At 34.7% G+C, this 15,627-nt stretch overlaps 1 protein-coding gene across 8 annotated transcripts in view; it reads right to left on the bottom strand.

The window, feature by feature from the left end:
* Nucleotides 1–15,627, bottom strand: part of LOC116344200 (cAMP-specific 3',5'-cyclic phosphodiesterase) — a 142,305-nt gene that overhangs the window by 24,139 nt on the left and 102,539 nt on the right. For 2 of the 8 annotated variants that reach the window (XM_031772640.1, XM_031772641.1), the window contains exon 1: nucleotides 1,017–1,860. The exons of the other annotated variants lie outside the window; for them this stretch is intronic. In XM_031772640.1, coding sequence (XP_031628500.1) covers nucleotides 1,017–1,459 — 443 coding nt within the window. In that variant the 5' untranslated portion in view covers nucleotides 1,460–1,860. Of the gene's footprint in view, nucleotides 1–1,016; nucleotides 1,861–15,627 lie in introns of those variants that run through there. 8 annotated transcript variants of the gene reach the window in all.

Here is a 15,627-nt window from a genome sequence, read left to right as displayed (position 1 = left end):
CCAGTATTCAAAATCACGGTTTGTTTTTTTAGCTGTATAATCACGTCTTTCCTTTGTACAACCATGACACACACACACACGGTTACACTTGCTGCTGGTACTTAAGAAACACTTGTGCCAGTCAATGATGTGCTATACACACAAGTGCGCGCGAAAATGCTTCATCTCATGTCAACTTGCTCATCTCGTTCGTGTCTTAAAGTTTTGTGCAATGTTTCGCATTTCATTAAGTATTTAAATAGAGCGAAAAGATTGTGAGAGCAAATGGAAAAATCGCCGAAAAGGGAAAACCAAACGGATTGAAAGAAATGACTTGCTTTCGAACATTTTTCAAACGTTAATCTTGGCGAAAAGCACCAAGATTGCACACTGACTGTGGGAGTGTGTGTGTTTTTTTGCTGGAGCAAAACCATTCTATGTACAATTTTGTGTTGTCGAGTGGAAGACAGTATATGATGTCATAATGTTGATGCTTCAATACAAACGGCGAAAGTTTATGGAGCAAAACAATTGAAAATGTCGTACAACGATAAGTGGAGACGATGAAATCCGGTGACAAGAACGATGATGACAACGACAATGAAAAGACGGAACATAAACGACGTTACAATAGCGAGTGAGTGATGTTTAATGAAAAACTGGAACTGAGAATCATTTCCCATTAAAATAGCAAACATATGAGCACTTAAATGCGATACATATAGTATAACTTTTGCCACTCACTTCGAAATTGTTGCCGTTTAAATGGAACTGGTGTGTACTTTATATAACTCACCCTTTAGCGGGCACGATTGTGTTCGTGCATTCTAAAAATCGAAAAACTTTCTCGAAACCACATTGAAATGACAACTGATGCTGAACAATGTACTTTACCACTTTTGCTTGACATAAATTACATAAATTATGACATAAATAATTTCGCTTATTGACAAAAGACACACTCAGTGTGTACAGGATAGGATGTAAAACAAAACGAAACAAAAAAAATGAAGAAGAAAAAAGTGTTTTGTGCAAACCTTCCAGTTGTACGACGTCGTGCACCAGCTATGGTGGTTCGGGAGCCAGCAAAACGTCGAATGCGACCGCTCGATCGACGATGCTGTTGTTGATGCAGGCTGTGCTGACTGCCGGTGGCTCGGACACCGTCCGAACTACGGCGTCCATCTTGCACAGTTTCAGAAAATACTGAAGTTGATATCGTTGATGCGGTTGAATCGCCACGTTTTTTACCGGCTATAAATGAACCGCTAGCGGTGGCATTGCCAACACCACTCGATGATGTTGTTGTTGCTGATGAATCGCTACGTGAAAACATTGAATGGCCCAACGATGACAATTTATCCTTTGATTCAATCAACGATTTCTCTTGATCATCGTTGTTGAGCGGAGGTGGTGCACGACGCCGACTCCACCGTATTGATCGTAAGAATGCAAATATCAAAAAGAATGTTGCAATCATAGCACAGCCACCAGCACCCGTCGATTATTGATCAATTTCATTGTATTGCGCTCTCGTTCGTTATCGCGTGCCGCACCGTATTTTATTTTTGTTTCACTTTATTATTTACCGAAATAATTTTTTATTGCACCGAGAGAGAGAAAAAAAAAACACTTGATATCGTCACAATTTTTTGTCCTGCTTTTTGACGTATTTCAAATGTTCTGAGCCTTGCAATTTCTTTAAACAGTTCAACAGTTTATTTTTTTTATTTTTGCATTTCGCTTCATATTTCTTTTTAATTGAAAAACAGTTTCTTTTTTTTTCTTCAAATAATACCGCATGAATTTTGAGCTCTGGAAATGCGGCGATGTTTGCTTGCTTTCGTTTCAGCGTTGAATATATAGATTTCCGATTATCTTATCATCTGTGAAAAATAAATCATGTTGTTTGAAGTGTTCTAGTTTCTTTCTTTCTTTTTCGAAAAAAAAAAATCAAAATCATTTCGATGACGATGATATCACCAAAGCCACTTTTCGTTGTTTCGTATTTGACCCAAAAACAATAACCATTTGTACAACAATAGAAATATTATTGCAATATCATGCTCTACATTCCGACAGCAAATTCATTTTTATTCGTATTCTCTTTGAATATGTCAACTTTTCCAAAACAATTTCGTTTCATTCGCATCGGATACTAAAATTTGGATGCACACAATATTCAACATTCCCGCATTTCAAATGACACACAACTGCACGCGCTCACATTTTACACAAAATTATTTGTGACAACATAAGGAATTTTCTTAATGAACATTCTTTCAGTGTATGAGCGAAACTGAAGCTTATTTGACAAGGTAAAGTTAATTTCGTTTGAAAACGGTTCCAAAAATTCACAACGTGACAAGGGTTGACTACCAAATTCAAATAAATGATTACAGACAATAGTAAAGTTCAACTGTTTCATCGGAGTAGGTGTGTTAATTTCACAAATTGCTTTGATAAATGTTGACCGGAGTTTGTCCAATTACATAAACTCAAGTCAAACTCAATTTTTTTTTGCAAATTAAAAGAAAAAAGAAACTTCCCCAACGATGACGGCGACCGCAAATACAAAAACGACAACAGGAACCGAATCTAATCGCACTTGCACACTTCGTTGATATCGATTATTTTTAGACATTTGTGAACAATAGAGCGTGTACTTTATGTTGTACAAACTTGTTTGAATTTTTATTATTGCAATAAATCACACACTCATAGACAAACAGTGCGGTCATTTCCGTGGTGTTCCTTTTCTGGCATTTGCCTTTCTACATTCTATGCGCGCACAATGTTTGGCGTGTTTGTTTATTCATCGCGATTGCTGTAACAATCGGTGCTTTTCGGGCTATTATTGCCGTCACTTGTTTTTATCAGATAGATTTGAGTGTTATATTGTCTTTCGGCGCTAAACCGTAAACAAACCAAACTTTTTTTTATTCGAAACAATTTTTATGCAAATTATGAAGTGATTCGTTTGCTTTGTATCGGTGCGCTTTGAAGTTATTATTTTGTTTGAGCATTGGACAGGTTAGTTCATGCCCCAGAATTTATCTTTTTTGATGACTTTTCTCTTGGCAAATGGAATTGCAATTTAGACGTACTTGCATTGAAAAATTCTATATTGATTTTATTGAATTTTCGATTTATAAACCATTATTGCCCGTTAAACTCAGGCACGAGGCCGTAAAATGTAAAATGTTTCACCAGAGGCAATACAAGCGTTTCAGCACGTATTTTCTGATGAAATGTTTCAGTTTTTTTTATTCACACATCTGCTGCGAGCCGGGTCATCCCTTCGGGTGCAACAATGTTGCAATCCATGATAGACAAACATTACGTGAATGTAATAAAAATGAAAATGCCCTTTTTTGTGTGTGTATATAAAATTCCGAACATTTCACATTTTAAAAAAATAATTCAAAGTGAACCGAGCAGAAAAAGCACAATCGGAATTTATGCATTTTTGTTCGTAGTCAGCAGCATCATTTAAATCAAAATGAATTGTATTTGTGTGCATAGTTGCTCGAATTCAAAACGACGTCACTCACTCTCACACACTTTTTTACGATTTTAGTCTCTCGTTTTTTTGGTGAACACACCGAAGCTGCACCTCAATCAACGTTGAAGAAAGTTTATTTTACTCGAAATGCAAAAACATAAATGAATAATTAATTAATGTTCAGCTCTTGTTTGTTTTGCTGTGTGTGTGCGAACGTCTAATGTGCAACGACTGCATTTCATTCGATTCTTTTACATTCTATCTATCTCCCTCTCACGCTCTTGCACACCCTGCCTCTGTATCTATGCCCATTTCACTGCTTACATTTTCTTATTTTGCTCATTTCGTGCTCGTTTCCTTAATTTGTTTTTTAATCGTTCGTTCTTTAGTAAGTAGTAGCTTTATCTCACAGTTAAATCTGCAAACGCATTTGGCATTTTCTGCAACAAAAAAACCGACGTTGTATGGAAGGACGTCATTTGAAAATTTAATTTTTATTGTCTCACCTTACTGCTTTAAGCAAAAATATGCATCGCCGACATTCGCATTGTTTTCGAAAAACTTTTGTTTGATTAAAAACTTTTAATTATGATTTTTCCCCCCATTGGAATCCATTTGATACTGAATTGCTCAACTGATGAGCATTTTGATATGTAGATGCTTTTAGGTAATGCAATATGAATTCCAAATAAACAATTTTTTTTTAAATTCCAAACTTGGAGTTTTATGTGCATTTTCATGCAGTAACAACAAATTTTGCAATTTTAAAACGGAAACCGTTTGGAATTGACTGGGTAAAATGAATTTGAATCGCACACACATGGCCATTTTAAAATGTTTATTTTATGTTCATTTCCTTCCATTTTCGTTCAAAATGCAATGACTAGCGAGATTTAGCCTCATACATTCCGGTTGAAATAGTATAATCATCGTATATTTTTGGATCGATACAGAACTAAGCCGATGAACTTCGAATCTCATACACGATTCAGTTGATATACGAACATAAATTATTCACAATCGAGATTACATTTCAAGCACACTTTTCAATTCGTACAGAAAGTACATATTTCCAACTTTTTTCATTTTCAGTCCCTCATATTTTTTCCCCTTTGGTCTCTTTTTCTGATTCTTGGTTCCGTTTCTTTCTCTTCATCTTATTTCCTTAATTTCTCACTCCAACTGAATGCAGTCTCAGTTCTCATCTTAAATTCATTTGGTTTAAAATGACCGCCAATTGGATTTACATAAACTGTGTAAATGCAAATCGAGACATTTGATTTCAAAAAGCCGAAAGAAAACATCTCTTCCATCGACAATCACAAATGTTCCTTACTCACAATTTGTTCCGTATGAATTGTATGATATTTTTCAATTTACACTTCTTGAGGCGGCGCTCTAATTTTATCCACATTATTTGAATCGACATTTTTTTTTGTGTTTTAAAAATACCGAAATTGAAATTGAACAACCACTTGAATTAACTTTAAATGCTCTTGAGAAAATATCTTGTTAACTTGCATTTGTACGGAGCAAATAATAATCTCTCTTTCCCTTGCGGTGGGCGCACTTGAAAACAATGATTGATTCATATAAACTCCCATTAATATAGGATTATTGGAATGTTGCCTGCACACAAAAAAATATGCGGTTAAATCAAATGAAGATGCGGTTATTAAGCAGTGTGCGGTCAAATTTAAGCTCAATGCGGTCACATTTTTATCATTTTTATAATTTTGCGGTAAATTACTGATTACATAAATGATGAAAAGAATCCATGGCGGCCAAATCCACTTAAACCAACCTCAAACCTACATATACTACAGTCACAACTCTAGCCTATTCTAAACAATGTTATTGCTGTTGTATGTGACCGCACACTACTTAATAACCGCATCTTTCTTTGGTTTAACCACATATTTTTTTGTGTGTGCTTGCCTGCTTGTTGTCATAGTCGTCGTTGTTGTGGTTGTCGTTGTTTTTGTTTCTCTCTCGTTGGATGTTCAATTTTAATCAATAGACCCTATCGAATTCATCAATCGAAAACACTCTCTATACATGTGGAGCGTAAGTGATTGCTATCGATGATATACTTACTGAATTGCATATTGACGCATTTCAAATATACACAATCACACACACACACACACAAACCAGTTTTTTTCACACAAAGTTCAAACGTCGATCGATATCAGTAGACATGCAATCAAGAGATGCTGCAATTAAGCATCAGGAGCTCAGTCTTATAAATGTCATTTTCGAATACAGGAAATAAGAAACTACGAATCAGAACATAACGACATGCTGAGCACCATGGATAACAGAGGCACACCACGGAGAGCATATAATAGGAATGGAAATAGATATCAAAATGTTGTCGCTTGTCAAAGGCAATATTGATGAAATGATTTTCTACGATCTTGGTGTGAAAGTAAGAATAATCGATGGCTGTTTCCGATTATTAGTTCATTTTATGAAACTATCAATCATGTCCGAGGCAAAGTTTTATTACAATTTTCAGTTTGATTACGCTTGATAATTGATGACATAAAACGTGGCAAAAAATCAAATGCGAGAGAGAGAGAAAAGTACACACTTCACGTTGAAGAATAATAACCATTATTAAATAGTGCATGTCTGTTTTTCCACTTTCAACCAATCAATTTCTAGAGTCTCTCAATATTTCAAGTGAACCAAAATGCCATTTCCAAAGCACTGTCAATCTTCGATCTCAATAATGAATTAATATTATATTGGCATATCGAATCTATTTTTAAGCATCGCATTAAACAACGGAATATCATGCAAAATATACTCCACAAGTGATTTTGCTTTATTTTACATGTTACATTGTGTCTATCTTATAATAGTGGCATGCTCAAATAGCAGAGATCAAATAAAATCGATTCAGATTGAGAGCTATGCTTGTGCGTTGCAACAGAGAGATAATTTCGTCACATCTTATCGATCCGAAATGTGTACATGCACAATCGTAAACAAAAACGAGTTTTTCAATTCAAACAAGCGCACATTTTGTTCGTTGTGTACTCGATACTGTAGCGTGATATAAATGTCGAATAAGTAGAAGCATGCGGAACATTGTATCAATTTGCCGAGTTTTGATAATTGAATTCATCTTGATAACTAGGATCATTCATTTGCTCCGATGCCAAGTTAAATGTGAAGTGACAAAACACGCAAAATGTGAGCGGTTTGCAATTTCCCGTCGAGACAATGTGTCACCAAAATGTGTTCGCCAATCCCATTGAATTTGCGAATAATGTGTGTCATTGTCAGGTTCAGTTGTTTACGTCTATAAAAGTGTGAATAGTGTGCGAATGGTAACAGTAGAGGCACCATAAATCAACAACGAAACACAAAAAAAAAACCGTGTGTGTCTGTGCAACAAAGCTTGCGACTCAACAAATTGATTGAACCGTATCAAAAATACAAAGAAGTCAAATTGATTTTCCAAGCCATTCGACAACGATTGATACGACAAATAAATGCGCAAAATTTGATGCACAACAAAAATAACCCGAGTCGTATTTCAATTTCGCAAACGAAACGATTTCCGATCCTTTATTTTTCGGTTTCGAGTCAATGCGATGCGATGTGCTGTGATGTGTGTATGCAAATAAAAACAAACGAATGGTGTTAGTTTATATTTGTATGTGACAATTTAAATAAATCAGTTACAGCATCAACATTGTGTATACACACAAGAACCGCATCAAATACTGTCACATGCGATGTGGTAATAAGCAATATTTGTTGAAATTGTAATGGGATTCACATGTAAATTGAGTTTATGTTTTTGAACAAAATATTCATTTGCACAGTTTTACCATGCACACACTCACACAACATGTACTCTCTATGCATTCCGTTTCCAATATATTATTTGTTTTCTTTTTTCGTTCTCTTCCCAATTGTATAGATTTGGATGCGAAGTCATGAGCAACATAGTCAAAAAAATGCCAAAAACCAATCAACGGAACAGAGAGAACATGTAACGAATATGTTCGAAACGACGAAATTCGTTCGAGTATGGTATTTGTTATTTTTTCGGTGTTTACTCGGAACTTGTACAAATATAAATAACGATGACTGGCAAACGAAAATATTCTACGTTGTTTTTATAATCGCCGTGAGTTCATATACGTTTGAAAATCGTCTTTATTTCACAATCGCAGTGTGTTTGTATTCGAAAAAATATTTATCTAGAGCGGAAAAACAATCAAAATCACATTTTACGATGCAAACCTAAACGTTGATGTGGAACCATGGAAGGTAGAGATGTGAGTGAGCTGTGGTTTTCGTTTGTAAATAAAATTACCAAGGATATATGTAATGTGTACCATGTCCACCAAATGATTGAAAACACTTACATTCTCTCCAACTCGGTTATATATTGGCATGTACATGTGTAATTCTCCATCATACACTTGCATTTCTATTTCTCGAACCCTTGATGAGGTTGTTGAAATGAAATAAGGGAGAGAAAAAATTCCAAATACTTCTTTTTAATAGGCCTACTCCCATTTAGCATGGATAATGAAAGCATTTACCAAAAAATTCCACTGCATCAACGTACGGTTCGAACTTCGATGGATGTGTGTAGGTGGTGAACGGCGTGCGTCACAGCACATTGAACATGTGAAAACACTGAAGTTTTAAAGTGATTATCATTTGCAAACACAAATAATCATCGAAATACCAAATGGTTACATGTTCCAATCGAATAAGGCTTAATGGTTCAATTGAAGTATATTTCAATGCGCTCATGAGCCAAATAAAACTTTCATTATGAATATATGTGTCACACATTCGCTCAATATATGTGTAAATCTATCAAACGCTTCGAACAAGGTCGATTTCACCAGAGTTCTCTCTTCCAAAATAATAATATTATTGTAATAAGTGATCCCATGTCATGATAAAAGCCGTCCGCTACGGTATTAATACCGGAACCTTTTTTTTAATGACAAAAAATACGACAACTTCATATATGCGTTCGAAAAATGCTAATTTTTCCCCCATGGTTAATGGCTTAATATATTGCTGCAGAAAGGCAGCAATCACTATACGCTTGCGAACTAAAAACGACCATATAGTATAAAAAATTTATTATCCTCCCGGTTTAATTTCGCAACGTAAAAGAGATGCGAAACAGCGTGCATGAAAACAGGTATTGCTAATAAATGTAACCATTTTTATGAGCAAATAATGCGAAAAAATTTCTCAAACGACTTGAATGCATCGCCATTGACAATGCCGTAAAATCTATGCAATATTCTAGTGCCAATGTGGATAATAATACATCGTTGCACTTACGATCGCTTTGAATTGAGAGACAGTTCTTTTTTCCATCTTTTACAGTAAACGTGTGCATATACTGAATGTTTAATGCTGTCGTTTCGGGAAAATCAATTAACCTGATTTACAGTTAGGGACACAATAAAAACGCATCCTTCAGGGAGCATTGCTACCGTTTTTTAAAGACATCTCGAAAATTGTTTCAAAGTATGATCGTTGGCACTTTTTTTTTAACACAGACATTTTATCTTTACTCAAAAAAATGACACATGTATTTATATGGTTTTACTTTCATGACTTTATCACGTGAAAAATTCCAAGTGCGCTGAAAATGTTGTCGTGAAATCTTTTGCAACATCTCAAGAGTCCACAACAGATCTTTTGCTTCATAAATTTTCTCCACTCTCATACCGACTCAAATGTCTTTCACTCTTTTTCTCTCGCAGTGCTGTCACACACAGCTAAAATATATATGGGCGAACTTATGTTTTACTACATTACATTGCAAATAATCGTAAATGTGTCATTTTTCCGCTATTTTTATTTCCACATAAAATCTTAATTACTTAAAATGAAGGCAATCGTACGGGGGGCCGGCGAAATGGCAAGAGTTAAAAAAATAGCAATGAAAAATTACATGTCACAGTAATTACATCGATTTTTACGTTCACTTTCAATGCGAGTTAAAATATGCGCACCATAATGAATTCAAATGTACAGATTAAATTAATATCTTTTTTTTTCGCTTGGCGGTCTCGCCCTTTCTTTCTCTTTTGTCAAAAGTGATTCATGTTCACAAAATATGATATGTTTGTTTTTCACATTTTGCATGGTTTGATCTGTTGAGTTGTCATTTTCACAAACATGTACACATGCATAGCTTTTAGTTTGCTGCGGTTTTCAGTAAAATACCGTTCAAAATGTCATTATTGTGATTTAAAATCACTCTAATGGATTTATGAACGAGCAAAGATTGGAATGAATTTATATGTATGTGAAACCACACCATTCGCAAAACTAAATATATCATCAGAATTTTGAATAATATTAACGTTTTGAGTTTGAGTTTGGTGAGTTTGGTTTTGCTGTTGTTATTTTGATGAAAATCGTCTCATCTCGTCGAGTTTGGAATGTTCCTTGGCATGTATATACACAGAACTATACTAGTTGAAAACAAAATCGGTTGAAGTGCTTAAAATAAGATTTCGGTTTTGAGACAAAACCAAAATGACGAAAACATAAACAGAATCCAATCTCGGCCAATCTCTCATTCAACTGAATAGCTCTATTCAAAGTTTGTCTTAAACATTAATATTCTCGTTACGTTTGTCAAATATTTTTCTATCTCTCTTTCAACATTGAAGCATTTAAATTCGCTGAACGAGAATGAAAAGTCAGTTGCGGACCGCGTTTTTTATTGAGAATTTCAGTTCATAAAGTTCTGCGCATATAGATTTTCTCAATGTTGACGTGTTTGACATTTCTCTTTCAAGTACTCTCTCTATATCTTTCTCTTTATCTCTCTCTATCTTTCTCTCTATCTCTCTTTCATCGACTTTACTTTGAATCTCTCAGCTTTCACGATGTTCATGAATAATATGCTATTTATCGAAAAATGTGAATTTTTGCTTTTTCAAACGATTTGCATTTTTGCTCCGAACCAAGGTTTTTTTTTGTGTTGCACCATCGTTGACAGCGGCAATATGGAAATGAATAAAAAATGACGAATAAAATCAGTGCCATTGCTGATGAAAAATTCAATCTTAATGGGATTTCATTCTAAAATATTATGCTGAAACTTTTCACCTGAGTGCAATATCACATCATATTCTTTTGTCGCCATCATGCACAAGAAACTTTTCTTATATCCATCATGCAGAAGTTGCAGTTTGCACGAGTAAAACGCATTTATGCGAACATCGTACGTGAATAGCATCATCATATTCTTGGCTATCTTCGTTTAGACTGCAGGCGTTACATGATATGTTTGTTTTCGTGCTTCAATCGCATTTTACTTTGCAAAAGAACGGAAGAGTGCACGAAGAGAAAGTAAAAGAATCGACTCAAGTAAGTTCAAAAGAACAATTTTCCATTTTTATGATTTCACATTGTCTTCACAATAAGGATTAGAATGAAAGCAAGCAAAAGACAGTATTAAAAACACATACAACACTATCAGAAAGGGAAGCTTTACGAAGTGAATACAGTATCACCCGTTTGAATGTTTTATGAATATACATTCACTGGATGTGTAGTTCAAAAACGGAAATGATAAAAAGCGACCGGATACAAACACTTATAGAATATTAAACATGGCCAATGTATGTGTGCTATTATTTCTGTACAATGGCAAAGACTTCAGGGTATGGAAAAATCGTTGAGAAAGACTAAATTATATGATGCCATTGACATAATGTATATACAAACACACATATTGACAAATGAGTGTTATTGTTTGAAAGGAAAGTAACCGGATTTTTACTGTTTTGCAAATTGTGTTTTCACTGCATTATATCATCTCGATCACATTGATGTAAATTCATCGAAAATTTATCGGGAATTTTTCGAATACGGTGAACAAACTCATTGAAGTTTCATGTCGTCGAATAATTCACTCATGACTGGCTTCAGTGCTATGATTTTCCTTTTGAAATGACAGCACTTTTCTGTAGTTTTTTTCTTTCTTCTTCTTCTTCTTTTGAGCATGATATTTGTTCGTACTCAGCATTTGAGTTTTGAAAAGTTTTCTCACCGTTAAAAGAAATCACATAAGGCCATGATGACGATATTGATGACGAAGAAAAAGAAGAATAAGAATAAGTTTGTACAGTTGTAAGCTTACGTCAAAGACCAACTTCAATTTCCGAGATTTTACTTATTTACCAAATGACATAATATGGCATCGCCCGTGTTCTTGATACGTGCATGAGTTTTCTGTTGTTTTGCCCAGCTTCGAACTTGAAATGCAAATTGCATAAAATCAATCCTTAGATGATCTTACGTTCGATTTTTTTTTTAAATAGAAAGCATAGTCACGTAACTCATATTTCGATCTTTTGCACATATTCTATGTATCAATTCGTTCCTAAACAGAAATTCGCTTTCATCGATTTAGCGAATACCTTTACTTACTTTTGCCAGTCATCGATATCTTTATAAAGACATATCATGAGAGATAAAATATATGTATCGTTGGAGTTTAAGCTAAGAGAAGTTCGGAGACATAGAGAGAAGAAAAAAGAAGAATGAATCGTGAGTACGGTCATTTTCAAAACGGTTTTCCAATGCTGAACCACTGTTTGTGTGTGAAATGTTGCCGTAAATTCGTGAAGCTATTCCAAATTAAGGGAAAATTCATCAAACGTCAGTCAAACAATGACTTGCACTTGATTAGCAACATGTAATTAAAAACTTTGCAATACATACAACGGTTGACAGCAAAAAAAAGTGTACCCTGTACTAAAATTTATTTCAATGCAAGCGACGTATTTTTAATTTTCTAAATTTGATTTGGTAGTCTTTACTCTCATAATGAAATTTAATTAAGAGCATCGTCAAACATATATGACAATGGCGAGCAATGCGAATGAATGTTTTGTTTTACTTATCCACCTATTTATGGGGTTCCTTTCATTTTCTATCTTTTTTTGGAGTTTGAGTACGGTTTTTGGAGTAACTAGAATTTTGTGTTAAAGCCCAGAAATTCATTAATTGAAAGCAAATGCGTGGAAATGTCCATTTACGTTAATGTAATCGATTTGGTGTTGTGGCACCGCAACAGCCAATGTCGTCGCATCGACGCATAGTGATGACCGGATAAATTCAATTAATTCGCATTTTGTGCTCGATACTCAGTGGAGCCGTATAGGCCATTTACCTAAAATAATGAGGCACCTTCCAAATAGAGGTAAACATCTCTCTTTCACTGCCTCGTTAGCACATATATACATCGTTTGTTTCATCAGATAGATTTTTTTTCGTGCCATGTGTATTCAATAGGGTGTGCTTTTTTCTCTCCCTTTCGACGAAGTCGAAATTGTTCGCTCAGGCGAGTGAAAATTGTTGCGCTATTTTGGAATGTTCAAGTTTGCCTCCCAAAAAAAGAACAATACAACTGAATTGAATGTCTTCAGGGGCCTTATCAATTTCTCTTAAACACCTGCTTATCAAACGATGAACCATTTTCAGTTGCTTTTTGCGTACGCCACATTTATTTTCAGGTTGAATTTCGATGAACCATACTGGATGAGCTTTTTTGGTGGTTTACGGAAATAATTCAACATCTATTTCAGTTGTGGCGATGGTGATAATATGCTGAACAAAAGAAAAAAAGTCCGTCTCGCCAAACACGTTAACATTTCCAAGCATCTACACATTATCATTAACAATGTTACTTATGCCTTTGTGTGGATTCTTTTGTTAAGGTAGGCGGTATAGTATTTATGTCGGAAGAAAACATTCATTACGCTCTTTGAATGGCATATGAATGATGAAACGAACGGCCGATTTAGTGGCGAACAAAGCAATAAAAGATTTTTGGTATTGTTTGAAATATTTGGGCAACATTCTGAAATGAAGACTACACATTCTATCTTCTAATGCGCAGATACCGTAGTTTTACCGCCGCTAGCACAATCCGACACAGGTTTATCGGGCAAACATTTAACCATGATGAATTTGTATCTGGCCAATGCATAGAAATTTCGATTCTCACAGAAGATACCAACTAGTTTGCCAATCAATCAATATTGCGTAACACAATCAATACACCGCACAAATTCATCAAAATCAATTGGCCTCCTTTCAAATTCGAATGTATCTCTCTCGCTTCACGTGCGTGTGTCTCAGCCATTCTAACCTCCATTCTATCTCAATTTATTCGCCAATTCTGTTCGAAATCTTTTTCAATCCGCTTTGAATAGAGCTAATCCAAAAATGCCACACCTGTAATATATCTTTCGATTATCGAGAGGTGCAAATACGGTTTTTCTTTTCTGAAACCGATTTGAAATTGAATTCGGATTCTAATGCATACAGCCGCAGAGGAAATGTGTCGAAAGGAAGGAAAATATTAGAGTCTCGAGCGAGGTACGATATCGAAAAAGGCACATACATACCCCATAAAACGCAGTTACCGAAATTGCCGATATGGGTATGTGTGTGCGCGTTTTTTTTGTTGTTCAGATTTCAGTTAAGATGTGCGCCTCTGTCTCTGTCGTGTAATAAAATTTATATTTGCATAAAATATTTCGCATTTATTTCAAATGGTCGCAATGAAAGTTTTTGCTGACGCATCATCGAATCAGATCGGATCGCACAATTTTTATCACTTTAAACAAGAGAAAATCTACAATTTTACCGAAAACCAAACAACATCCATATCAATGAAAATGATAAGCAAAAAATCATTTTCTCTACCGAATAAAAAGAGAATACATTCAGTACGACCGACGAGAAAAAAATCGGGACTATTTCAAAACAAAATGGATAAGAAGCCATTTTTTCTTGCAATCATGTATTTATACTTTGCATAAAGTTATCGAAATAATTTTTCTTTCCACCGAAAAAATCGCCTTAATTCAGTTAGGGAAAATGCGCACCAAAAAATACAATCAGTTCTAAATGAATGCGACGAGTAATTCTCGTGCGTTTTTGTTAAAAAAAAATGTTGGTCGATAAAAAACACACACAAAAAAAGGAGAGGAAGAAACCGAAAATTGAATTTTGTTTGTCTTAATTTCCGGTATGAAATGATTTTTGTTTTGAAGCGAGAGTAATTGGCACAATAACAATGTTTTTACATATTGCCAATGATGGTGGAGTCGATGCTCCTCATTTTATTCTATTTGCCGTGTTATTCTCATCATTTTTTTATAATTCCACAAATGGTTTCATCTATTATGAATTTAAAACGATTTTTTATTCACGCAGATTCTGACTGGATTTTCACATTTGAACGCAAATCGTGAAAAATTATTCTGTTTTTTTTTTTTTTTGTTGAGTAGAAGCAGCAAGTGAGTAAAAGCAGCAATCATGCTAGATACCCATTTCGAAAGGATATTTTTTTTGGTACGTGAAAACATTCAATTATTATGGTTATTGTTGCTTAAAATGAAAATTACATTCAGATTCAGTGTCATTGAAATCACACACACTCATCGTATTAAAGAAAAATCCGTACTCACCGAGCCAGAGAAAGTGAGATTGATGTTTTACTACGACTTTTCTTTTATGTGACCATTACATTGGCTCATTTCATTTTGCTCATATTTTATGTGATTTGTCTGGTTTGTCTACAGCATACGAATTGGTATGAATTTACTTCGTCGTTTTCTTTCTGTCATTTCAGAGTCGCAAAAAAGGAATGCCACATCCATATGAATTGGCGTACTCTTGAACAACCGAAAATATTTTGCTGATGAAGGATTCTTTTGCTGAAATCTTGACAAAAGTTCTACGCCAAATTCGATTAATAAACAATTTGGTGTCTGATTGTCACGATATTGGAGTTGGACAGGAGAAAAAGTTAATATTCAAAAGTGATGTTACGAAAAGCATTCAAATCAGCTGCCATCAACAGTTAGCTGCTAACTGTCACCAATTGTTAAAATTTCCAGAAACGGGTACATATTTTTATTAGAAATTCATTAGCAAATTGAGTACGATATATTTAGAACGAATGTAAGTGTGTCGTGCATTAGAACCACTTGGTCGAACATCAACAAAAATTTCAAATGTTAGTACTATTATTAGTGTTATCTCGAGGTTCTATCGTGGTGATTACGAATTTTCTTGAGTGAACGTTTGCAAAACGAATCAGAGAT

Source organism: Contarinia nasturtii, unplaced genomic scaffold (assembly GCF_009176525.2).
Source record: "Contarinia nasturtii isolate CC-2019 unplaced genomic scaffold, AAFC_CNas_1.1 Cnas_scaffold_1037, whole genome shotgun sequence".
NCBI lineage: Eukaryota > Metazoa > Arthropoda > Insecta > Diptera > Cecidomyiidae > Contarinia > Contarinia nasturtii.
This window is presented reverse-complemented; position numbering and strand designations above follow the sequence as displayed.